Source organism: Pseudonaja textilis, chromosome 4 (genome assembly GCF_049901715.1).
Source record: "Pseudonaja textilis isolate UNSWEBS1 chromosome 4, rPseTex1.2, whole genome shotgun sequence".
Classification (NCBI taxonomy): domain Eukaryota; kingdom Metazoa; phylum Chordata; class Lepidosauria; order Squamata; family Elapidae; genus Pseudonaja; species Pseudonaja textilis.
In genome coordinates, this window is record NC_141993.1 from 52,408,289 (window position 1) to 52,433,523 (window position 25,235).

Consider the following 25,235-nt stretch of genomic DNA (forward strand, 5'->3'; position numbering starts at 1 on the left):
GAACTCCCACTAGCTTGCATTTAATTTGAGCTTGTTCTCTTCCAACCAGACCTTCACAGGCTCCAGGCACTAAGACATAGTAATAGCAGCCCCTCCACACAACTCAAGATAATGATTTATGCTTTGATATCATCAGCATACTAATGATATTCTACTCTAAATTGTTCTATGACCTTCCCCAGTAGTTCCACATACTGTAAAGGGGTGTACATAAGTGCACACTCGTGCCTACCATCCCTTTCCTATTGACCCCATTTATACATACCTATTCCCTATATTCTTACTCATGTTTATACTTATTCCTATTATCTTGTCAGCGATTGATAAATAAAATAAATGAAATAAATGTTAACTATTAAGGTGGTGAGGACTGATTCCTGTGGTTCCTCATAAGTGAGGGGTCACTGGGCCAACCTTTTCTACAATAGATTGAAACTATTCATAAAGAATGGCGCAGAAGCACTGCAAAACTCTTCCCCAATCCCTAACCATCACAAGAGATCCAGTAATATGACTGATGGTGTTAAAGTCTGTAATAAATGAGGAGAAATATGTCTATTTCACCTCTTTTATCACCACACTGTAGACTCATTCATGGTTGAGCTGGTTTTTCATCTTTCTTCACTGATACTCCAGTCATCATCTTCAAGAAGGACTCAGTAAACTAAAGCACCAACTGCAAATGGCATCCAGAAAGAAGCTACTCATGGACAATAGAATACAGTTCCAGTTTGCATCCTGATACCTGTCTTGAGCTGAACTGTCTGTCAAACTGTTGGGAAATTCCCCAATTGTCTTCTTGAAACCAAGATTGTTGTAAAACCAGGATTGTCATAGAAAACTTTTGCTGCATTTAAACAAAGTGAATTTGTCAACATTTTTTTTTTTTACAAAGGATCTATAATAGATCCCAGATGTATCCCAGATTCTTAGTATATAAAATAGTGAGACCATTGACGAAAAGTAACACAAAGTACAGAATCACTAGTATGTTCTGTTTTTATTGATCGTTAGCATAATAATTTTATGATTTCATTTTCTGGCTGATCCAGTCAAGATATGAACCGATCTTAGTGTAGATTCCAAAATTATTAGGATCCCCACAGCCTTCTCCCCAACTCACTATTCCAAGTAGGAACCAGGTGTTCTTGAATTTTACAACCATAGGACCACCACTGTCTCCATGACAAGAATCCCGTATATCTCCTTGTATCCCTGCACAGAACATGTTATCTGTTAGAGAATTCCACATAGAATTGATACAGTCATTCCGTGATGCTACAGGGATTTCAATAAAATGGAGAACTGAGGAGAAATTCTTCTTATGATTTGTACTCTGGCTTCCCCAGCCTGTCACTATTGTTTGAATCCCTTCGGTCATCAACTGTTGATTTGCCAGGTTTTGGGTAGGCAAGCAAATCGGTATAATATACTTATTGACAACGACTGGGTGGGATAGATGTAGTATTGCAATGTCATTATCATAGGTGACTGAAGAGTAATTTTCATGATAGAATATCTTGTCAGCAATGATAGTTATCTCACTTTCATCTATTCGCCGTCGGTGATATTTACCTGAAAGACCAACATAAAAATTATAAAGTAGGTGAAAGAAAAGCCTGTGTGGAACAGATAATAGATTTCTGTAATCTAACCCAGCATTTTCTTCCTGTTGTGACCAAACAATGCCCCTGGGTAGTCCCAAGTCTCTTATTTGTGTTCTTCAATAGCTAGTATTGAGTGAGAGACTGACTCCATAATAGCTGATTACGATACATCAGTAACTGTCAAACTCCCCCCTTTCATGCCATTAATTAATATGGACATTTGTGGTAGGAATTTCACAGTTTTAATAGAGGCTGTGTCAGCATGTCCTCTTTTATCAGTCTTTTATCTTTCACCACTGAGCTTCATTAAATAATCTCAGGTGGTAATACTGGGAGAAAAGGAGAAAATCTCCCAGTCCATTTTATTACATTGTGTGTACAGGTAGTTCTCTACTTACAACAGTTCATTTTAGTGACCGTTCAAAGTTACAACCACCCCATTCTTCATTCTTACAACTACTGCAGTATCCGCAGGGTCATGTGATCAAAATTCACATGATTGACAACTGACTCATATTTATGACGGTTGCAATGTCCGAGGGTCATGTGATCACTTTCTCCGATCTTCTGACAAGCAAAGTCAATGGGGAAGCCAGATTCACTGAACAACCATGTCACTCACTTAACAACTGTAGTGATTCACTTAACAACTGTGGCAAGAAAGGTCATAAAATGGGGCAACATTCACTTGACTACTGTCTCACTTATCAATGGAAATTTTGGCACCACTGTGGTCGTAAGTCAAGTACTATCTGAAAATTTTATGTCAGTATATGTGCCCATCTTATTTGCTGTGTAAGTCCTAAAACTCTCAAATATTCCTTTCCTCAAATTGGAAATAGTCCAACTTTTTTATTATTTCTCTTGCCTTTTCTGGGCTTTTCAAGAATTACTGAGTAACACATAGAAAAACAAAACTCATATTTGTTACAGGTCCCCATTATAATGCAATCCAATCACAATCAAAATTAACAAATAAAAACTAGCAATAATTAGATACGTGGAAGAAATAAATTCAACATGCAGCATTATATAACCACAGTCACAGTAAAAATAATTCACAAAACTGTAAAACTCTAACTCTATAAATCTAATAAAATTGTAGTTTTCTTTTTAATGAAAAAATGAACTTGTCACACAGCTAACACAGCAGATCCTTCCAGACCCCAGGTATCTTTTGTGCTTTGTATACAACTATCTATGGAAATACTTTTGTTTCTGTAGAATGTGCCAACAAATTGTGAATGGAATAGTGAAGTAGGCATGGTAGTTATGCTTTTGGTTTAATTACTTTTCTTTATATACTGGGCATGGCTAGTCTAGTGAAGAAAAGGACCAGAGGAGACATGATAGCGGTGTTCTGATATTTGAGAGGTTGCTACAGAGGGGTCAAGCTATTTTCCAAGGAACCTGAAGGCCAGATAAGGAATAATGCATGGAAACAGATCAAGGAGAGATTCAACCTAGAAATAAGGAGAAATTTTCTGACAGTGAGAACAATCAACCAATGGAACAGCTTGCCTTCGGAAGTGTGGGAGCTTCATCACTGGAGACTTTCAAGAGGAGATTGGATTGCCATTTGTTGAGGATGGTGTAGGATCTGCTTGGGAGTGGGTGGGGCTGGACTAGATGACCTACAAAGTCCCTTCTAGCTCTATTAATCTATCTATATCTATTTTCACATGTTCCATCAAGCTAGCCAATATAAACCTAAGTTCATGATCAACAATGATCAGTTTAGACCCCTTCAACTTATAGGTAAAATTAAGAGTTTTCTAAAATTATTGTTCCAATGTATATCAATGTTTCATTATATTTTTTTAATTTAAATTTCAAAAACTATTATAATTAACAGTTGAGCCCAAAATTTCCATTGCTAAGTGAGGAAGTAAAGTGAGTTGTGTTTCATTTTACATGCAGTCATTCAGTGAATCAGGCTTTTCTCCATTGACTTTGCTTGTCAGAAACTGGCTGGGAAGGTTACAAATGATGATCACATGATCCCAGGATAGGGCAACAGGCATACATACATGTTAGTTGCCAAACACATGAATTTTGATCACATGATTATTGGGTCACTGCAATAATAATCATAAGTGTGATAACTGGTCATAAGTGTTGTTTTTTTCAGTGTTGTAACTTTGAATGGTCACTAAACGAATGGTTGTAATTTAAGAACTACCTGTAAATCCTTTGGTCTTGCTCTTAGAAAAATTTTTTCCCATAAGCTTGTTTCCAACTCTTGTAAACAGACACTTCTGTGCCACTAGTTCCTTGCTTCTAATTTTTATACAATTCTTTTTATTTTCATTGTTTTTGTATTTATTTTTTATATTCTGAAAGCCACCCAGAGTCACTTTATTAGTGAAATGGACATTGTATAAATTTAATAAACAAATGATTGAAGAAACAATTATGTCCCTTGAAACTCAGATCTCAGACCCAAGGATCAAGAGGTAGCGATGTAATAGGCTATGTACTTAGGAGCTTAGAGAGAATAGCCTATTTAGGAGCCGGTTGGTTCTCCCAACAGATCAAATCTGGTTGACGAGACTAGGTGCCTCCAGCATTTAAGCCTCTACTTGAAAGCAGGATGATGATTAATAGAACAAATTTTGTGTTTTGGGAAACCTTGACCTCATATCTTCTTATCTTTGAATACGTCTACTAGTAAGATACTGTTGTTTTTCTTAAATTTGAATGACACTAGAATCTCAGCTCTGATGTCAATTGTAAATGCTTGTGCCTTGCCTTGGATTGGTATTGTCAGTTACCTTGCCTCACAGGCAAGATTTAACAATTATAGTATCTGGTTATTAAGAGTTATTTCTGGAAAGATCTGTTTATACTTAGAGTCTTTTTAGAAGAATGTTATTTTAGTTTGGCACTCAGTATAATTCTTGCTAACTTGCTTCTAATGATGAATGTATCTATCAGAATTAGGAATTCAGCAATCTCTGCAAAAATATGTATTATACCAATGTTTCTCAACCTCAACAACTTTAAAATGGAATTGACATGTAAACATTTTAAGTTGCTGAGGTTGAGAAACACCACATTATATTGGATAAAAGACTTATTGACACGAGTCATATTAAAAAAGAATACAGGATTTTCCTTACCAAAGGTCAGTTTGATTCTTGGTTCTTGAAATACACAATGTGCAGCTGTCAATACCCAAGCAGGATGAATGAGAACGCCTCCACATTTAAATTCTCCTGCACTATTGCCCAGCATAACCTGCAGTGGAAAGGAGGAAGAGGCTGTTAAATCTCTTTCATTGCCCATGTTGTTCTGTATACTGCTCTGCTTGTGATCATAAATTCTGAATTTACCAAATTGTTAGGTCAAATGCAATAGCCCTTGATGTTTTGCTGATCAGGATATTCTGAATAGAAAACATTGGGACAAGTACTGCATAAATTTAAATTTCTATTTCTTCTGATGTACTTCTCTGCTGTACTTCAATTGCTATTGAAGTTGTCACTTGTATGCTCAGCAAACCGTTGGGATATATTATATTACAGTAACTCCAAATGGAATTATTAATTTGGTGGCAGCTCAGGCTGAAATCTTGTAATCTGCTCTGAAAATTCCTTACTGTCTTGAAATTATTCTAAAATGGAGTTGCAGTTGAGGATTCAGAGTACTGTCAGTCCTGATTTTAAATTACAATTGCTTCTGCATTGCCCAGTTTATGTCCTTTTTTTAAAATGCAGTGACTGTATCTCCCAGAATAAGAGTCCAGAGAGTTCCATTCTTAGACATCTGTGTGCTTGGGTGAAGCTGGTATGTTCTTCAACAACATAATATGAAAAGCCAGGTCTCCTTGTTATAGTAACTAGAATCCATTATAAACTGCACCAGCTCCAAATTCTCTTTTTTGTAGACTTCAGCCTTCAACAATCCCTCTGACCATGGTTGCTGAAAGGTTACAGCATAGCTTTCTACCAAAAACTCTATTGTTAGTCCTAACATAGGAATATCACAATTTAAATCCCTCCAAAACTCAACCCTACTCATTCTTCCTCTTTGTAGCCCTTAAATCATTTTTCAATTTTTAAGTATTTACCTTAGATGCCTAAAAGTTGTCCAGTCTGATATATTCAAAACCTTTTGCTTTGGCATGACAGCACGTGTCAAGAAAATATAACAAACAGAATATGATGTTGTAAACATTGAAATAAAAATCCTAAGTTGCATTAACAGAGGGATACAGTCAAGATCAAGGGAAGTACTAATACCACTCTATAAAGCCTTAGTAAGACCACACTTAGAGTACTGCATCCAGTTTTGGTCACCACATTATAAAAAAGATGTTGAGACTCTAGAAAAAGTACAGAGAAGAGCAACCAGGATGATTAGGGGACTGGAGGCTAAAACATACAATGAACGGTTGCAGGAACTGGGCTTGGCTAGTCTAGAGAAGGACCAGGGGAGACATGATAGCGGTCTTCCAATATTTGAGAGGCTGCCACAGAGAGGAAGGGGTCAAGCTATTTTCTAAAGCTCCTGTAGGCCAGACAAAGAATAATGGATGGAAACTGAACAAGGAGAGATTTAACCTGGAAATAAGGAGAAACTTTCTGACAGTGAGAACAATCAACCAATGGAACAGCTTGCCCTCAGAAGCCGTGGAAGCGCATCATTTGAGACTTTCAAGAAGAGGTTGGACTGCCATTTGTCAGAAATGGTGCAGGGTCTCCCGCTTGAGTGTGGGGGTTTGGACTAGATGACCTAAAAGATCGCTTCCAACTCTGATGATCTGTACCTGTAAAAAGGATTTACAGGCCAACACATGGGATAAAACAGATGCTCACTTCACAGAATGACCAAAGCTATTACAAAATGAAGATTTCATCACTACATACTTGCCAAGGGCTATGTCCTCTTTTTCCAGGATTACCCCCAATTATTTTTGCAACCTTTAATTTGGATTCCACAACTCTCCCACAGGAATACTGCACTGCAAAAAAGGAAGGAAAATAAAGTTTGAAATACTACTATGATCCTTTAACAATTATCCCAATATTCAACCAAAATGCTAGAGATAGTTTGTATTTTGCCTGTTTTGAAAGGTTCTGTAATACGTATAAGCTGCCCTCCCAACTTACTCAAATAGTGGGAAATGTTCCCCCAATTATTTTGTCTTTTATAAGGAAAGTTAACTATTTTTATACATATATGATTGTGAGATTGTGTTTCATTTATTTGTGCTATAAATGTTCAGCAATACGTTAATATTTTCATGAATAGATCAATCCAAGTTTGTCTAAAAACCTTTTATAGAACTTTTGTGGAATACATGTAAAAACACATATACACAACCTTTTTCTATTTCTTGTAGTACCAACGACATTCAGTGACCGATACATATATTAAATTCAAAGACAATATTTAAAGAGAATAATCAATGGACATCATGCTAAAAATGAAATGGCATAATTTTTATGTACTACTACTATAAAGTACAGATCAGGCTAAATCTCTGAATCTGATCTCTTGCATAATTTACTTGTTATTAAACTCTTAGAAATATGAAATAAGATGTTCACAAAGCCTTCTGTAATAAGATTTATTGAAAAGTGTTAGGTAGAGAAGTCTGGAACTGGATGGTTTTTACTTCAGAACTCTCTCTTTATCTCTGAGTTTGCTAGGGTACAGATTTCCTAAATCTCCTGCTTACCCACTAAATAGGAACTGCTAAAATCCAGGGATGGAGTTAAATGTAAGATGTTTTGAGACAGCAATATTTGGCAAACCATTATTCATTTCTCAGATTCCAAGAACAATAACAATACTTCCCTCTACAAAAAAAATATATGCCGGGTTATTACAAGTGGAAACCTCTATTTTATTTTTAACTTAGGATTCAAAAATGTTTTCCTGTCCCAAGAATGAAATGGCATGTTACAGAATTCTGCCACCTTATTTTGCATAATTCAATGAGTAATGCTTGTCCCTCAGTAAAACGAACAGCAATATTTCTCTAGTGTATTGATTAATATTCTCATGGTTATTTTGTTCTAAACAATAAAAGAATGGTGTTAAGATTTCTGCAAAATCTAACACACTTTAAATGATGTTTACATAAATGTAAGTTTGCCTGGTCATCTCCTTACCTGAAGGTTCACAAGAAGTATGATTATCCATCAGGTGATAGTCCAAAGCACAGCTGCAGTAGCGGTATTGCTCATTGTTCTTTTCAAACTCATGGCAGAAATGTTCACAGCCACCATTGTCAAAGGAGCAGTTAGTAAAGAAGACCTCTGCACAGCAAAATATAGTGGAATGAGATGTTCTTTTGAAGGAAAATGCAGTATGGCAGGCAAACTCTGCCCACATACCAGGAGTTTGATCCTGACCCACCCAAGTTTGACTCAGTCTTTTCTATATCCAAGGTTGGTAAAATGGGGACCAGATTCTTAGGGGCAATATACTAACTCTGTAAACCCACTCTTACAGAAAGGGCTGTAAAGCATGGTGAAGTGGTATATAAGTCTAAGTGCTATTGCTATTGCTATGTGCCAAAATGAAATTTGCAAAATCATATGTCTAGCAAATCACAATCTTGTGACCTAGACACTGTAACTGGGGATAAAGGTGACAATTGTAAGTATAAGTCCGTAAAGTACAAATCCTTTTTCCAAATCATCATAACTATGAACCATTGTTAAATGAATGGTTGTAAATTAAGGGCTACCTATATTACCATCCATATATTTACGGTTAAAAATTAATCTTGCTGAATGGAAGTTGGTAGCAAAAGCTGCATTGGAAATGCCATCCCATGACATCATATCAGTGATAATAATCTGGGTATCAAACATAGTGTTACCATTTTGACAAAATCGTCCCTCCCAGCCTTTGTTACATATGCAGTCAAATCGCCCAATGCCATCCTGACAGAATCCATTCAAACATGGGTTGGAAACACACATATCTCCATCTAAAAAAAAAAAGAATCAGGAAATCCAGATCATACAGTATTACTTTACAGTATTACTTAACATTTGTTGTATTTCTATTCATGTTTACTCCAAGAGCTCAAATGGAAGTGTTCTTTCATTTTATCTCCACATCAATAACCCTGTAACTTGGCTGAGAAGTAGTGACTGGCCACAAGTCACCACGTGACTTTTTGTGACTGAGGATGGACTTGAACCTGGATCTCCCTCCTTCTTATCCAAATCCTTAGTATGTACAGGATGCAGTTCCTCTTTCTCTCAGCCACACAAATTCTTTCCTTTGTTATGATTTGCTTTTTTTGAAAAGATGGGGTTCAGAAGATATTAGGAAAAAGAGAAGCAGGAACTTGTTTGGAATTTAATCCTTTTTTCAAAGTTACAGTAAAGTACAGATATTTGTTTAAGCGGAGAGGGTTATATTCATTTCTATATTCTTCATTTGATATGTACAGAGATGAGTAGATGTCAGGCTTGTAGATGAAAAATGAATGAAGGTCACATTCCTTTAACAAAATTTATTTTAGGCTATTCCAATATTTCTATATGCTAGGACAGGAGGAATAAAATAGTTGTTGCTCTTGTTAAACCGTTAGGTACTTCTTTTTTTATAATTGTAATTTCTGAGGATGCTACAAGTAGACTTACCTTTAGCTCACCCTCCAACTTTTCTGGCACAAACCATAGAAAGTATCTATTTAAATTAACACATCATCACTTTCCAAGTGGAATCACTATTCAAGAAGAAACCTGGAGGGGAATATGGTTTGGTTTTCTCTTGCTGGGAAGCTGAATTTTAGACACTTAGCTCCTAATTTTAAGAAAGATAAATTCAGCTGATGTATGTACATCGCTAAATTGTAATGGGATGAAAAATCTTTTTTTTTTGCATTTTTCATCATATTACTTTTATTTGTATTGCTATTGCAAGACTTCTCTCTGCAGATTATTTTGTTGATTAGTGTTATTGCTTAGCACTCAAGCAATTAAAAACAGGCTTACCATATTTTGGTAGCAAAAATCTAGACAATCACTATATGTCAGCAAAGAGAGAAATCTTTAATTCTTTTCTATTCAATAGTTATCTTGATTTCTGAAACTCAGATATTATAGTCCTAACCAAAGAAGCATTTAGACTAGTTGATTGTCACATTAACAACACGAATAGCTTCCTTTTTCATTGGTGAAGAAAATTTTGTTTGCATTATTTTAGCTAATTTAGATTTTGCTTAGTGTTAGATTACTTGTGGAGTCATGAGGCTATAGCAATAAACACCCAATTAATTGAAATCTCTGCATGTTTCATTCCAAGCTAGCCAAATGGTGAGTTTGATTTATTTATTTAAGAAAGTCAAGAAATCTATATGGGCATTTAACTCAACCAATGTGAGTTGTGAATATTGTGGGTGGCTCACAATAATGGAAAAACACACACACCAATAATTCAATTAAAATAAAAAGAACCCTTAATAGGAGATCAGCAACTCACAATTATTATCTTCCTCCAGACAGATCCCCTTTATCTGTATCCTAATGCCTGAGGAAAGAGCCAGGTTTTAAAGCCTTTCTAAAGTTCAGGAAGATTGGGACCAAACATATGTCAGGGAAAAGATCATTCAGAGAAAAGACTGGATTGCATCAGAGATGGAACTCAAAGTATGTCTTGAATGAATGGGTTGGGCAGATAATATTGGGGAGAGGTAGTCCCAAAAATAATCTGGTTCTGAAAGGCTTTATAGATGATAGCCAGTATTTTGAATTACATCTGGAAGCTTATTGGGAGCCAAAGTATGCAGAGTTGTGGTGTTATAGGGAAATACCAAGGTACACTCATAACCACTTTGGTTGTGCATTCTGGACCTATTGTAATTTCTGGATTGTCTTTAAGGACAACCCCATGTAGAATGAATTGCGGTAATCCAGCCTGGAGGTGACTTTATTTATTAAATTTATATGCAGCTCATCTTGTATTCAGGCAACTTTAGGTGTCTTATAAACAAAGTAAAAGGAATAGCATAAGCATTAAATATTAAATATTAAGATAATAAATATTAACATTAAAATTAACAAAGATAACGAGGAAGGAGGCAAGATACAAACAGGAGGGAAAAATTGGCAGAGCCGGGTTTTAAAGGCCCCTTTGGAAGACCTAAAGGGTGGGTGCAGATCTTACCTCAAGGGACTCAGTGTTCCAGAGAGTGGGAACCACAGCATAAAGACTCTTCTCCTGGACCCCATCAGCCATAATACCTTGATTGACAGGGTTTGCAGTATGCCCTTCTGCCAGCCTAGTTGGGATAGGCTGCCAGAAGGGCACCCCATTGTGTTGAAATTTGAATTTGTCAGGTACCCTGGACCCATTCCTTACAGGGCTTTAAAAGTAATAAACCAACATCTTGAATTGAATCTGGAAGCAAACTCACAACCAGGGTAGCTTGTACAACAGAGGCATTACATGGACCACCCTAAGGGTCCAAGCACTGTCCATGCAGCTGCATTCTGTGCCAGTTGTAGCTTACAAATACTCTTCAAAGTGTTTCAGTGTGAGAGATGATTAGGGTCTGAGTGACTGTTTGCAGGGACTCATAATCTAGGAAAGGGTGCAACTGGTGCACAACATGAAGTTTCCAAAGGCCTAGGTCATCAATGTCAGTAAGCAAGGCTTCCCAATCAGGAACAGGTATGATTGGCACTAAGGGCTATGTGTGAAATCTCTGCTACTTGCAACAATGGAAAAATTGCTTGTCATGATATCAGGGAGGCCTAAGACCCACTGCTACTCAGCTTTGATGGAACTGAGTTGAAGTCAGTTCTTCTCCTGGAAAGGGAAAGAATTACATCTCTCAATAGCATAGAATAGAGCAAGTGATGTTAACTAATGAAACACAACTAATGAGAACAGAGTAAATACATAACGAAGAGGAGAGAAGATATAAAAAATAGTCACTAGCAATGCTCAATAGATCTTTACTCACCAATATATTTTGCCCAGAAACTTAGCTGAAATGAAATAAAATTTAAGTTAAAACTCTAAAACTCTATAAATAGCTACATTGTGTTGCATCAACATTTTTTTGCAGATTATTCTGTAGTCTGATGATAGTTATTCACAGTCATTTATCCATCACATCCACTACCATCCGTCCAGCACAATGAAAATATAACAAATGTTTGAAATATTTGGTGAAGCCATTATGTTAGTTTTGACATAAACTCTAATTGCCAACGCAATGGGAATTGCAAATAGTAAAAGTAGATTTAATTGGATGTGATGGTACACTCATGTAAATCATCCAATTTGCATCTACCAATAATCAACTAAGGCTAAGAGAAGCTGACACAAATAAGAAATTGTTTATTGACAAATGTTAAGAAGGATAACTTGGTAGTGTACATTCCAAATCCACCAAAGAGTACACTGAAAAAACATATGGATGACACAACTCGATCAGGGCAAAGCAATAGACGCAAACTACATAGACTTCTGTAAAGCCTTTGATTCAGTAGTACATGACAAACTACTCCTAAAAATAAAATCCTATGGTATCTCTGGACAACTGCATAACTGGATAGAAGCATTCCTGTCAAACACACAACAAATGGTCAAAATTGGGAGCGTCCTATCAAATTCTGTACCTGTCAATAGTGGTGTCCCCCAAGGCAGTGTTCTAGGACCAACTCTCTTCATACTCTACATAAATGACCTCTGTGATCATATTAAGAGCAACTGCATTCTTTTCACTGATGATGTAAAGCTGTTCAATACCACAGACAATACTGCTACCCTTCAAAAAGATCTTGACTATGTATCAGAATGGTCAAACAAATGGCAACTTCAAATCTCAACAAATAAATGCTCTGTCTTACATATTGGGAAAAAAAATCCAAAAATAAAATACAAGCTGAATAGTCAAGATCTTGTTGATGATCCAAGCTCTGTAAAGGACCTTGGAATACTCACCTCTAATGATCTAAGTGCTAGAGCCCACTGCAACTACATAGCCAAAAAGGCATTAAGAGTTGTTAACCTAATCTTATGTAGCTTTTTCTCTGGTAATATCACACTACTAACTAGAGCATACAAAACATTTGCTAGACCAATACTTGAATACAGCTCATCAGTCTGGAACCCATATTACGTATCTGATATTAGCACAATTGAGAAAGTCCAGAAATATTTCACAAGAAGAGTTCTCCACTCCTCTACTCGTTGTAGAATACCTTATGCCACCAGACTTGAAATTCTAGAACTAGAAAACTTTGAATTACGCCGTCTTCGGTCTGATTTAAGTATGGTATATAAAATCATACATTGCAATGTCCTACCTGGCAATGAATACTTCAGCTTCAACCATAACAACACAAGAGCACACAATAGATACAAACTCAAGGTTAACCGCACCAAACTTGATTGCAGGAAATACGACTTCAGCAACAGAGTGGTCAATGTCTGGAATACTCTACCCGACTCTGTAGTTTCTTCCCCAAACCCCAAAAACTTTAACCTTAGACTGACTACTATTGACCTCACTGTTTTCCTAAGAGGTCTCTAGGGGGCGTGCATAAGCGCACCAACGTGCCTACCATCCCTGTCCTATTGTTTCTTTTATTTTTATTTTATTTTTCTTATATGTACCCATTTCATGTACTCATAACTATGTGTACACTTATACTTATTATCTTGTAAACAATTGACAAATCAAATAAATAAATAATAAATAAAGAGTAGTCCCACCAGCTGCTTGGGACAGAGAATATCTTGGGTCAGATTACTAAATTAGGATTTTTTTCTGTTCCTTAGTATATTCTGCTCTTTCAACTGATAATGAAGCTTCACTATTTCTCAATCTTTCAAAATAACTTACAGTTTGTTCCATGGTTTCAAATATTTCACAAGCTTCTTCAAAATCACACTGTTCTTCTACACATTCTCTTTCCAAGGAACCTGCCTTTAATTCTTCTAAGAAAGAATTTGCCCGCTTTTGAATCTTCAGGACCTGATTGGCTTCTTGGCTGCTATAAAACACTTGGGAATGGAAAATATGGAGTATTTATGGTATTTTTATCTTACTAGTTTCAGAAACATATTTATGTTATGTTAATTTACCAGATATGATATAAAATGATAAAAACACACTTTGGAGTAAAACAATGAGCACAGGAGATTATAATTATTGCTTCTAGTGCTATTCTGTAAAATCCAAACTATGTTAATGAAATGTAAACTCTTATGCTGTTCATATTTTTTCAAAATGAGGTAGATTGTGTAATTCTGCATGGTTTTGTTTTCACATCAAGATGATGGTAAAATATGCCCCATATCTCCAGTGTGTAACTAGAAATTATTGGGAGAGGGATTGTATTATACAGGCTCCAAGTGACATTGGGCTCTTTCAATTATGCTTAGAGACCGTAGAGTGGCTGGCAGAATATACTGTTTGACCTGATGTTCAAAGGGATGACATACCTGAGGCTTCATATCCATTAAGCAATATGAAGGCAGCTGAAAACACCAGAAGAGAAATGATTCTACCCATTGCACAACCGAATCCACAACTATGAGAACAACCACCAAAAAAAATAAGTAAATGGTGATTCGTTTTAGAGAAATGCATACTTTTATATATTTTCAAGATCATATATTTAAGAAAGCACAGGATGATATCTGATTCTTAAAATAGGGCCTCCGAAGTCTCCTGCATAGTTTAAATATTGCTCTTAGGTTTTACACCATATACTGGCCTTGGAAGTAATATCTTCCAATTTACCACTTCTGTCTCTTTATCTAGTTAACTAGTTGGCAACTTTCTGTTTATTTGACAGTAAATTTAGTTTAAGATGTTTTTTAAATTCCTTTTCAAAACCCAGTCACTGCAGTTTAAGCGAACTCAAACCCAATCCAAAACCAAAACCAAGTTTACACAACAGAACTAAACTAAATATATTGTTCTCTTTTAAGCTTTCCCTGATAATATTCTACATTTCTTGTCCCTCTTTGCATTTGATTTAGGTAAAAATATTGTTTAGGATTTTAACTGAAATATATGAACAATAGAAAAGACTTACTGACCTCCCTGGCTGAATCATAGAAGTCCACCATTGAATTCAGAGGACACTAGTTAATCCATAACCTCAAATATTTACTCAGCAGATAGACTCTGACAGCCTTTCTTTCAGTTAAACAAAGAAGGCTCCTATGGGATTCTACATGTAGAAAAGAAAATAAATTGCTTTTTAACATGTGCTTTTCTTTCTCATTTTCTTCTCTATTTATTGTCTAGGTAAGTAATGGCTAATTAAATAAATGTGTTTTATATTTTAAATAAATTCAGCTCTAGTTCAGGTTTATTGCTTTAACAAAAATGTTTAGCCTCATTATTGGATATTTCAAAAGTGAATCAAAGTCCCTCGTGAAATTTTCCACGTGATAGTATATGAGATATCATGATATTTCATGTGTTGCCCTCACTTGTGTCATTGCTTTTTTAAGCCCTGCCCCCCTTAACAGATATACTAAGAAAAGGAACAGGACAGTGTACCTTCTAATTTTATACTTGGGACCCTTTAAAATCCTTAAGACCGCTTACCAACCATTTCAACTTAAGGTGACCGCAAGAGAGCACCAGAGAGCTATAGTTGTTTGCTCCTTACAATGATTACTTGAGTTTATACTGACATTCTGCCAGGAAGCAATCATCTTGATCTTAAACACCAGTTTTTTTTTCCTCCAAAAGGACAGCTCCTAGATTTTTGCAAGAGGTTAAATTAAAAGATGTTATATCTTGCCTCCACTTACTTTTTACTTTAATTAGCATTAGCACTTTTCTTATTTTTGTGACTTTTAAGGCTTCTTGATTCAGGCTAATTTCTTGTCCTTTACGGCTTAGTCCAGCTTGCCTGCTGTGCTAGAATGAAATATCTGTTCCATGTCTTCAAGGTGCTACTTAATGTGATTAAAAAGATACATTTATCATCTATGTCATGTCAAATCATTGACCAATTTTGGAAAGTTGCAAAAATCCCACAGACCAAACCAGAGCATTCAAACCCATGCTATGTAATGACAGCCAACTCTTTATTATCACTTTCAACAACAGCTGCAAGTAGTCTGGTCACATTCTGTATGAAAATATACCAACCTACCTTATTTATTCCAGCAAGTTATCAATGCAAGACATCTTCCTAGGCTAGAGATCAAGACTTGAGACTATGAGATGGCCATATCATGCCTGCAGCTCTTCAGTTTGTTTTTTTGGTGACTTTATGTTGCCATGGGGTTATTGAATAATGAGCAGTATCCAAGAAAAAAAATGATAAAAAGGATACAGAAAATACTGCTCAAAATTAACAAATGCAAGTACACATAGTCATTAAAGAAATGGTAAAATGGTGTGTTTACCTGAATATGATTTCTTTAATATGGAGACTGTTTTATGGGGCTGGCTAGGGAATACTGGAAATTGAAATCTACGTTAAAGTTGCTGAAGTTGAGAAACACTGATCCAGAAAGCAAGAGTTTGTGAAAGGCTTCATTACTGTTTTATCCTCATTCCCCATAACAATTAACTGCTTTCAAATACTTTGCTACATCTGTCTGTCCTATATTTCTCCATTATCAAAATTCAAATTTATTGTTAAAGGCTTTCTTAAGTGGTTCCATAGTATTCTATCCCTCCCTGGAATTAACCTACAATGAGAAATTCAGAAAACTCTAGCCTTATTTTGAATGACAGCCCACCCAGCCAATCAGATTTGGTGCTTAGTGTTGTGATGTCTATTACCATGATTACCAATATTACCATTTTATTTATTTTAAATAAAAATTCTACTTTGGGGTCATGTAGAGGTAGAAACAATGGATCTGCTGTTCTGAAAAGCAAATGGCAGCCAGCAGGATGAGAAAATTATGAGACTTGGAAAATAATTATAATAATTACAAATTAAAGTTGCAGGTGTCTTTGTTGTCTCTGTTTAATACAGTGGCAAGGGATGTACCATTGGAAGACCTCAAGGGCCAGATTAGTTACAAACCATCATGTAGAAAATCCATTAAAGGCGTGACTACTTATTATGTTCCACCAAGTCAGCAAGTCAAAACAGTAACAAAATATTTCTGTGAATACAACTTATTGTAAATGCTGAGGCAAAAAGGTATTTGATAGTGGTGATTCTGCTTTAATAGCTCATTTGACTAGATTTTGTTCTAAAGATTCTTAAAATTATTTGAATTATTTTATGACAAGATGTCAGAGTGCGCACAGTATGGCTATGTGAGACAACCCAGGAGCAAATACAGTACAAAGGTTTGTAATAAAGTGGCTTATCTCCAAAGGCTATACATACACTCCTAGGCAAAGGTCAAATAATCAATCAGCAGCTACAGCAGGGAGGCACACATGGAGAGAGACACCCTCACCCTCACAGGGTGAGGGTGTCTTATACTACAGCCTCTTAAAGTGGTATTGGTCAAATATCCCTGCTGACTCAACTATTAAATCATCATTACCCTGACACAAGAGGCCAGGGAGACTATGTTAGCCTACTTTTATTCAGCATAAGCTAGATGTAAATGAAGATGCAAACAACAGATTTTGCCAAAAATTACTCTAGCAATTGGCTAGGACAGGAATCCGTACAGTACACTACATGTAAACAATGCTCTAAATTCCCTAAATACATATATTACATACAGGAATTCCTATCTGCCAGTATGATATAGCCTTCCAATGAAATTGAAAGAGTAAAGACTGCAACTTCATAAACTTTTCATGCGTATGAAATGAACATAATCATCATTTCCCCCCTTTATTTTAAACAAGAAATAAGGAGAATATTCTGGAATCAGTTAAACAACTCCTAATAATCATAAGCTCAGTACTTTGGCTTATTTCCTCTTTCCAGATATATTATGAAACCAAGAATGTAATTGCTAGTTAAAAAGATGCAGTGATGGGTGTCTTGTAACATTCAGACAACCAAGTTTGATTATGTGACTACTTTCTCACCATGAGCTATGAAATGGCATCACTGTTTGCAATAGGAGCTTATTCATTAACTTATTTCCCACAATAGATCATATGAGACACAGTGGCGAAGTGGTTAGAGTGCAGTAGTGCAGGCTACTACTTCTGCTGGCTGCCTGAAATTTGGCAGTTCGAATTTCTTCAGGCTCAAAGTTGACTCAGCCTTCCATCCTTCGGATCCAGACTGATGAGGACAATAGGCTGACTCTGTAAACTGCTTAGAGAGGGCTGTAAAAGCACTATGAAGTGGTATATAAGTCTAAGTGCTATTGCTATATGGCTTGGTTTTGGCTGAAATTGCATGAATCCAACATGCTAAAAGCCAGTTTATTAAGTTATGGCTTAGCATACTAATAGCACCCATAAACTTTTCATTAGTTTTAGATTTTATACCATGCTACCAAAATGAATAAATTGTATTATGTATAATTCAGTTCTAACATAACTAAAACAATTATAAAAAATCCTCAGTACCCAGAGTAGATGAATGTGAATCTCCATGAAGTTAAGTATTTGTAGAGGTACTCCTCACAAGTCTTGATGTTATAAATAATGTATATTATTTGTTTTTAACCACAAAAGAGAAAAACATATTTTATTTATCAGACACTTGGGAGTTGGAGACTTAGAAAAATAATCTGTGATATTCTCATATGTATTATAAGGTTTAAAGTTAGGAATGGAGTATTGTAAGTCCAGCTTTTTTTTCCTTTCAGATTTTAGAGTGGAGATCATTCAGTAAGGCACCTTTGTGTTTCTAAGCAAATTATGGTTGCTAGGATGGCTGGATGCTGTAATCCAAAATCCAAGATGTGATATTAAAGTGCCTGTTCAGGATTTTTTGAAATATTTTTTTTCCTTCTTCTAATTTAAGATGTCTAAAAGAGAAAAGTAAACGACAATATTCTCCATAGGGAAAAAAGTACTGAAAATTGCCTAGGAAAATATATGAAAATCTGCAACTGCAATTGTCAGACGTAGAAAATCATGTCAGTCATCTGAATTAAAATCTCCATTCTTATAGCGAAATTCACCATAATCTGGCTATGAACAACAATGAGCAAGAAGACTGGCTATATGATTTTTTTTTCTCCTAATAAACCACCCGTTGAATGTGGTTAGTTATGGATCTTTATTTTTCTTCTTAAAACCAAGCTTACACTTTTCTGTTTGTTTTACTTTGTTTGTTGTTGTATTTTTAAAATACTTTGTGTTCATCTCAATAATAAAGCAAATTATAAAATTACATTTACCAACTTTAAGCTAATCTACTTTGTGTAGATTTTAAGGATAAATATTCCTTGAATTTCTTAGATGAAAAATTGATACACATGTAATGAAATGCTTCAAAATTCTTTGTTTACAGAGAATCATAATGCATATCATAAATACAAAGTATTAAGGACTACAACTATGGTTTCACAGGCCGTTTCTCTCTATCTCTTTCTAGGTTCTGCCTCTGCCCATACATTGGTGGGCATTACAGATGCCATTCAATATAGTTATACTACCAAGATCTTTCTATAATTTTAAGGTCAGTTTTACTTAATACATTTGCATTTCTCTCACTACTAACAAGGCATATTAAATACTGTTTGTTTAATTACCATAGCAACAAATCAATTATTTACAGCAGGATCAGAAAGAGATTATCTTTATATACAAGAACATTATATTTACAACAATCAACTGAAAAATATGTACAAACAAGAGATGCTTTCATGGTAATGATAGTATAAATTAAATAATAAATAGCATGTTATATTCTTAAGGCACAATACCTTCTTCCCCAGACTGTACAGGACTTAAATGTTTCCCTATGCTTTTGTCTGATCACTGCAATAGTTATATTTCCCCTGTAGAACAGTTATCACAGTTAACAATACACACGACTTATAAAAACAACTTTCTTCTTTTTTTTACATCACAAATATCTGTTAAGATACGAGTTTTGTGTAAACAGTCTTTAATTTACCATTCATACTATTTTCACTTTTAAATAATACTCAAATAATTTCAAAATAATACAGGTGTTAGAGGTTTTCAAGGGACAACCAGCAACGTGTGCCTTTTTAGTTCCTATTGGAGAAGTAAAATCAGTGGGATTTTATTTTGTGAGAAACCATTACCAAAAATGTGAATAATTTCACTCAACTTAAACTTAATGGACAATTTTGCAGGAATCCTATGCATATACCGAGAATTTATTTCTTAAATAACCAAGCATGGAAGTGTACTGCACATTGCTGTAGTTGACAAATAATTGTAATTAATTTAAAAGTGGTCTTTCAGGAGCAAAAAATATAACCAGATTAAAGCAAACACAAATAGATTTTATCCAGTTAACTGTCCCTGCTAATGGAATCCCTTCGATAAATATAAATAGGGATAGGGACAATTCTTTCATCTGCAGTCTGTGCTATGTCCTTAAAACCTCACTGTTAAACAATATGGTTTCCTGGAACAACTTTTGGTAAGTACAGGAGTTTCATTGCAAACTATATTCTGCAGAAAGGGCCATTTATTTAGATCTTTATTTAAAAACTAAAAAAAAAACCTGGGTCACTAAGAAAAATGTTCTTATTCTTGGAGAGCAGAAACCTGTATATCATTATCAAGACTACGATTTTTATATCAAAAGCCATTTCAAAGAGAACAGTTTATTTAGAACAGATTGGGTGTTGCAGAGGTAATGATTTATTATACCTGTCCTACTCTTTTTTCTGTTTTGTTTTATAGTGGTTTTTTTAATTGTTCAATAAAATCAATAAAATGTGTTCATTGTGGTAAGTCCAGGGGATTTTATTTACAATTGAAATGTTAATGTTTTTCAAATTTCACAGTATGTTATTAAAATACAATCGGTTACTTCCGACATTGGCACTTTCTAGGGTAAATACTTTTTGTAATATTCCACCAAGTTCTCTGAAATTTAATGGACCAATTCAAATGTTAAGGTTCATGTTTTAATGACGTGCCAAGAAATATTATCTTGAGCAATCCAACAGTGTATTTTTGCCCTCAAAACAGAATACCTCATGATTTTTTATAAAATAAAAAATACAATAAAATAGAAACTTTAAATTGCCAAATTGAAAGCTCCGGTATATCATGGCACTTTTTAATACTTCCTTCCTTAGGAAAAAACCCAGCTTGAAATAAGCAACACTAGATACTCCAAATATCATATAAGGCAGATAGATAACACATAGTGTCAGTCTGATATAGCTATACTGTTCATGAAATTTGGGATTCAGGACTTCCATTATGTAGAAAGGGATTTAACTAAACAAGTCAACAAAAAAGAGGCCAAGATAGAAAATTATCCATACTAATTAATATTTTGGGATGTGATGTTTTAATAAAAGTTTAAAAGCTAAATTATTATGAGAGCTCAAATTATGACAAAACTCTGCAAATGCAGACATTGAAAGAATGATGACTCTCAATTTAAGCACAGATTCAAAAGTGGGGAAATGCCAGATTATGTCAAAAGAGAAAGTTAGGCTGTTCAGAATAAGAACAATTTAGTCAAGCATTCCTGATTTCATATGATTTTTAAGAGAAATATATAGCAACCATGATAATTCTTCTACTGTTAAAGTTAGAAATTCATCCCTTTTTACTGCATTTTTTCCTAAAATTATATAATGATTTTACTCCCTGAGGTGTTCAATGGGAAATGGAAGAAATTGCCATATTTATCAACAACTATAAAGTGCTGTTTTCTGTTTGACTGTGACATGTTTTCATTAGAATCATAGCAAGAATTTTAAAAAAATACTGGAGAATTAACTTTCTGGTGTATATGCATTGAACAACAGTACTGTTAAGAATCAGCATATTCTGCTATCTTTCTGGGTTCTTCCATATTTCTCCAGTAACTGATATTTTAAACAATATTAGTATCCATGAATATTACACAGCAGAACCAGAAAAGAACAAGGCAGATTTAGACAAGTAGTTATATGCATTTCTGGCACCAAAAAACCTGTCAGGAAAATGCATAACAAGAGTCGCTTCCTAATTTAAGACTTAATGCAAAGGCTATGTATTAATTGTATAATTGGTGACTTTTTAAAAAAGTTTCCTAAATAGTAGATTTAAAATGCCCTTTTTTCATTCTCAACATCTAACTTTATTATTGTGCATGCTTGAAAAACAGGTGTTGTCATTACTTTTAATGCCTGTCACAATTCTTAAATCATAAAGTCTTTAGCATTGACTTTGGTGACTTAACTCTCCCTAAAAAATTATAGATCCACAGGCAGATTTACCAATCTTAACTGACAGGAATAAGTGAGGATGCTTTGTATCAGGAGTATCCAAGTTTGAATAAAGGACACTGAGACTGAGGAAGCCAAGTAACACCTAATCTAGCAAAGTGTGACTTGTAGAGTAGCTTGCACTCTATGCCACATCAGAATAGTAGCACCATAAAAAGCTGGATGTGAGCTCTGAACACTGATACTATTTAGCTATTCCATAGGGACAACCTCCTGAGCATATGTGCCCTGTCAGCTTTCAATTGTGCAGAGATCAGAAGGAATGGTAGAAGCAGGCTCCAAAAACAGCATTTAAGCCTCGGTGACAGGAATATTCTTGCTCAGCTCCTTGATCCCATGTAATATTCTCTTCATATGACCAACTTTGGTTACTCCTAGATCCTGAAAAAAAATGACAAGGATAAACTTAGGTCATGAAAAACTAGCCATCTGTAGAATACGTATTAGTTGAATCTTCCCAAAAATGAGAAAAAAGCAGAAGCACCTCAGAAACCAGTGCTTGAGAAAACAAGACATATTACAGAATATACTTTAAGTAGACATTATTCAGAAGCACAAATTTATCAATCAGATAAACTGCCCAAGAACAAAACTAGGACTACAACAAGTTTATTAATTTAAACAAAAATCAAGCTACACACACACACACACACACAAATATTTCATAAAACGAGTCAAGATTTCAATGCAAATAAAAGCCACACTTTTTAAAATTATCCATGACCTCCCTAGATACTTCTATGTTCATAAGAATCGTATCTTCCCAATGCTAAATAAATCTTACCATATTATGTTTACTTAGTGTCAAACCCTGCTCAGATAGTCAAAGTCAAAGTAGAATTATAAATACTCAGTAAAGTATTTTAATGCTAATCCAGGGATACATACTCTCGGAAACTGCAAGATAAATCTCCAATCATCATTTATAATTAAGGCAGAGTTTCTTTGAATGATTTGAACTCTTTCTTCCTAAATTTCTTGCCACCTGAGTTGAACTGCTATTCCTAAAATAATCTGCCAATGGATTTATTTTCTATTTCTTGATGGTTTATATCTCTTCCCCTTCTGTTATTTTCCCTTTCTCCCAACTATTCTCATCCTTGGATCTAGTTCTGATTTCCTGCTAGATTTGTAACTTTGCTGCCATTGCTTGATGGCAATAAGAAACAAATCTACAAGAGAATTTTATGATGGTATTCATTGTTCACAAAGCTGTGAATTCATTCAGAAATAGTTTGACGGTCATATTGGCAATTGTATTTACTGAATCCTATTATTAGTGGGGTTGAATTCTGCATAGGACCAAAATTCATTTGTCTTGCACTATCCTAAAACTATATTCTAGCTAGAATAGCATACATTTCCTCATACAATAATTAAAATACGGCTACTACTTAATAACAATATATACTTTATCAAGGAATTATACAGGAATAGTATATTTCAAGCAATGGCAGTTGACTCTAGGAGATACAGTAATGCTGAATTTCAGGTATACTCTGTGAGGTTTGGTGTGGATATTTAACCAAGAGCCTCTTCTTTTCTAACCTAAAAATAAATAAATTATTCTGTCTAAAGCCACCTAGAGTGGAGAGTATGCAGATCAGCTCCAAGCACAGTCAGCAGAGGCTGGCATGTAAATGCATATGGCTATTTTGATGAGTTTTTTTTTATGAAAGTACCTTGAGATCTCTCCGTTCCAGATGTAGGAGCTCAGAGCCCCGGACGTCATGCCGGATGAAGATATCTTTATACTCACAAAGACTGAGATGTTCAAGCCAGGCTGCAACCTCCTCTGTTCCCCAGAGGTGAACTGTCAGAGATGGAAAAGCAGGGACGTTGAGTACCCAGAAGCCCAGAGGAAAAGTAGTGAAAAAGATGATCAGCAGCAAAGACTGAAAAAGCATGAAAGTGAAAGGCAAAACAGTACTATTGTATCTTAAAAAGAATAGTTCATTGATTCCAAAGAAGGAAAAGCTAGAAAATTAAAGATACTGTCTTAAACAGAGGCTAGATCATTTCTGAGATCAAGGAAGTAAATTGCCAATTGCCACTTCCAAATCAGGGCCACGTGCTTTTTACTCAAAAGCAAATACTAAGAAGTTTGGATGTTTGCAATACTAAGAAGTGTAAAATTTATTCTGGAAAAAAATTGATGCAAAATATAGGGGATTTGTTTATCCATGTTTACTTTTGTCATTAAAACAGACTAACATTGACACAATGTAAAATTCCATCTTTTAAAATGTATATCTTAAATTTTTAACCCAAACATATTTGGTTAATCCTGACACAATGAACTTCCTTTGCTGTATGAAAATTCTACTAGCCTATATTCTAGATCTTGTTATCCACATACTGTCTGGAGATGACTTTTTCTATATAGTACATTTTGGTAATCAGTTCTTAAAGAGTTTACTCTCTGAGATTCATCCTTAGATATCCTCTATCAGAGAAAATCCATACTCAAATAGATGTGTTATAATAACCATGCGTCTGAAATTGGGTTAAAGAAGAAATTACTAGATTCCTACATTTCATTTAGATTTGTTACTGATCAAGAAATAAAAGCCTGTGAAATCTTGGTAAAAGGCTTAGTTACAACTCATTTTGGATTTAGATCCTTATATCACAGTTTAATGAAGGCTTAAATCCAATCAGTAAATTTTCTTTAATATACAGTAATGCTCATGAATAGAGGAAACTTAAAAATTGATGGTCTTTCTACTTCCTTATATCAAGGAAACAGACATTGTAGACCAAGTCTTACTGCACGTATCTATACCAAGAAATCCCTTGCATCTGCCAAGCAAATCAACATAGCTATATGGGCATTATTTTTGTGGTCTAGGGAGAAAAAAATATCTGGACAGACAGTTATCCAGCCTTTCTACTAGCCTCTAAATAAGAGACAGGATAAGAGAATCTAAAAAGCTAAAGGCAAAAGAGAGAACATGAAATGATAGAAAACCAATGGGGGGATAAATGATATCATTAGCTCCATGGAAGACTGACATATATAAGCCAACAAATCAACGAATATAATTGGGACAAGATTGCCCTGATTCCATTTCAACTTTGATTTGAAAAGGTTTTTTTTAAATTGTCATACTAACAATGAAAATTAAAGCTGAGGATGATGCATTGATGAAGATGCAGAATCCCAAAACAATAAGACATGAGACTTGATTACAGCTTGGTAGAGAATCAATGAGAAAAATTAATAACCAAATCTAGAAACATTAGCAGGGGAGATTTGGAGTTTTGCAGGCTTGGGTTCAACAATCACTTCAGCTTTTAAAATTTCAAAATTTCCAATAAACTTCTCTGACCATCCAAAAATGTCCAGCATTT

The 25,235-nt window shown here is 35.0% G+C and overlaps 2 protein-coding genes and 1 long non-coding RNA gene across 10 annotated transcripts in view; 1 reads left to right on the forward strand and 2 right to left on the reverse strand.

Annotated features, from left to right (window-relative positions):
• Positions 1-981: 981 nt before the first annotated feature.
• LOC113436737 (vitamin K-dependent protein C-like) lies at positions 982-14,679 on the reverse strand. The gene is made up of 9 exons (XM_026701308.2): positions 14,643-14,679; positions 14,040-14,128; positions 13,438-13,598; positions 11,548-11,572; positions 8,446-8,556; positions 7,730-7,876; positions 6,479-6,573; positions 4,730-4,847; positions 982-1,575 (listed from the first exon to the last, which is right to left on the reverse strand). Exons 1-9 carry the CDS (start codon positions 14,657-14,659, stop codon positions 1,025-1,027), a joined length of 1,314 nt encoding a protein of 437 aa, XP_026557093.1. The 5' UTR covers positions 14,660-14,679; the 3' UTR covers positions 982-1,024.
• A 44-nt stretch (positions 14,680-14,723) lies between these two features.
• On the forward strand, positions 14,724-23,719 carry LOC148125832 (uncharacterized). The gene is made up of 3 exons (XR_015743537.1): positions 14,724-14,853; positions 19,046-19,129; positions 23,585-23,719. It is a non-coding gene; the product is annotated as an uncharacterized LOC148125832 (long non-coding RNA).
• Positions 18,711-25,235, reverse strand: part of DGKD (diacylglycerol kinase delta) — a 78,742-nt gene continuing 72,217 nt past the window's right edge. For 7 of the 8 annotated variants that reach the window (XM_087933013.1, XM_026701309.2, XM_087933015.1 and 4 more), the window contains 2 exons: positions 23,564-23,694; positions 18,711-22,262 (listed from right to left, as the gene is read on the reverse strand). In XM_087933013.1, the coding sequence (XP_087789139.1) occupies positions 22,173-22,262; positions 23,564-23,694 (221 nt within the window). In that variant the 3' untranslated portion in view covers positions 18,711-22,172. The remainder of the gene's footprint in view (positions 22,263-23,563; positions 23,695-25,235) is intronic. The other variant, XM_087933014.1, reaches the window with a different exon arrangement.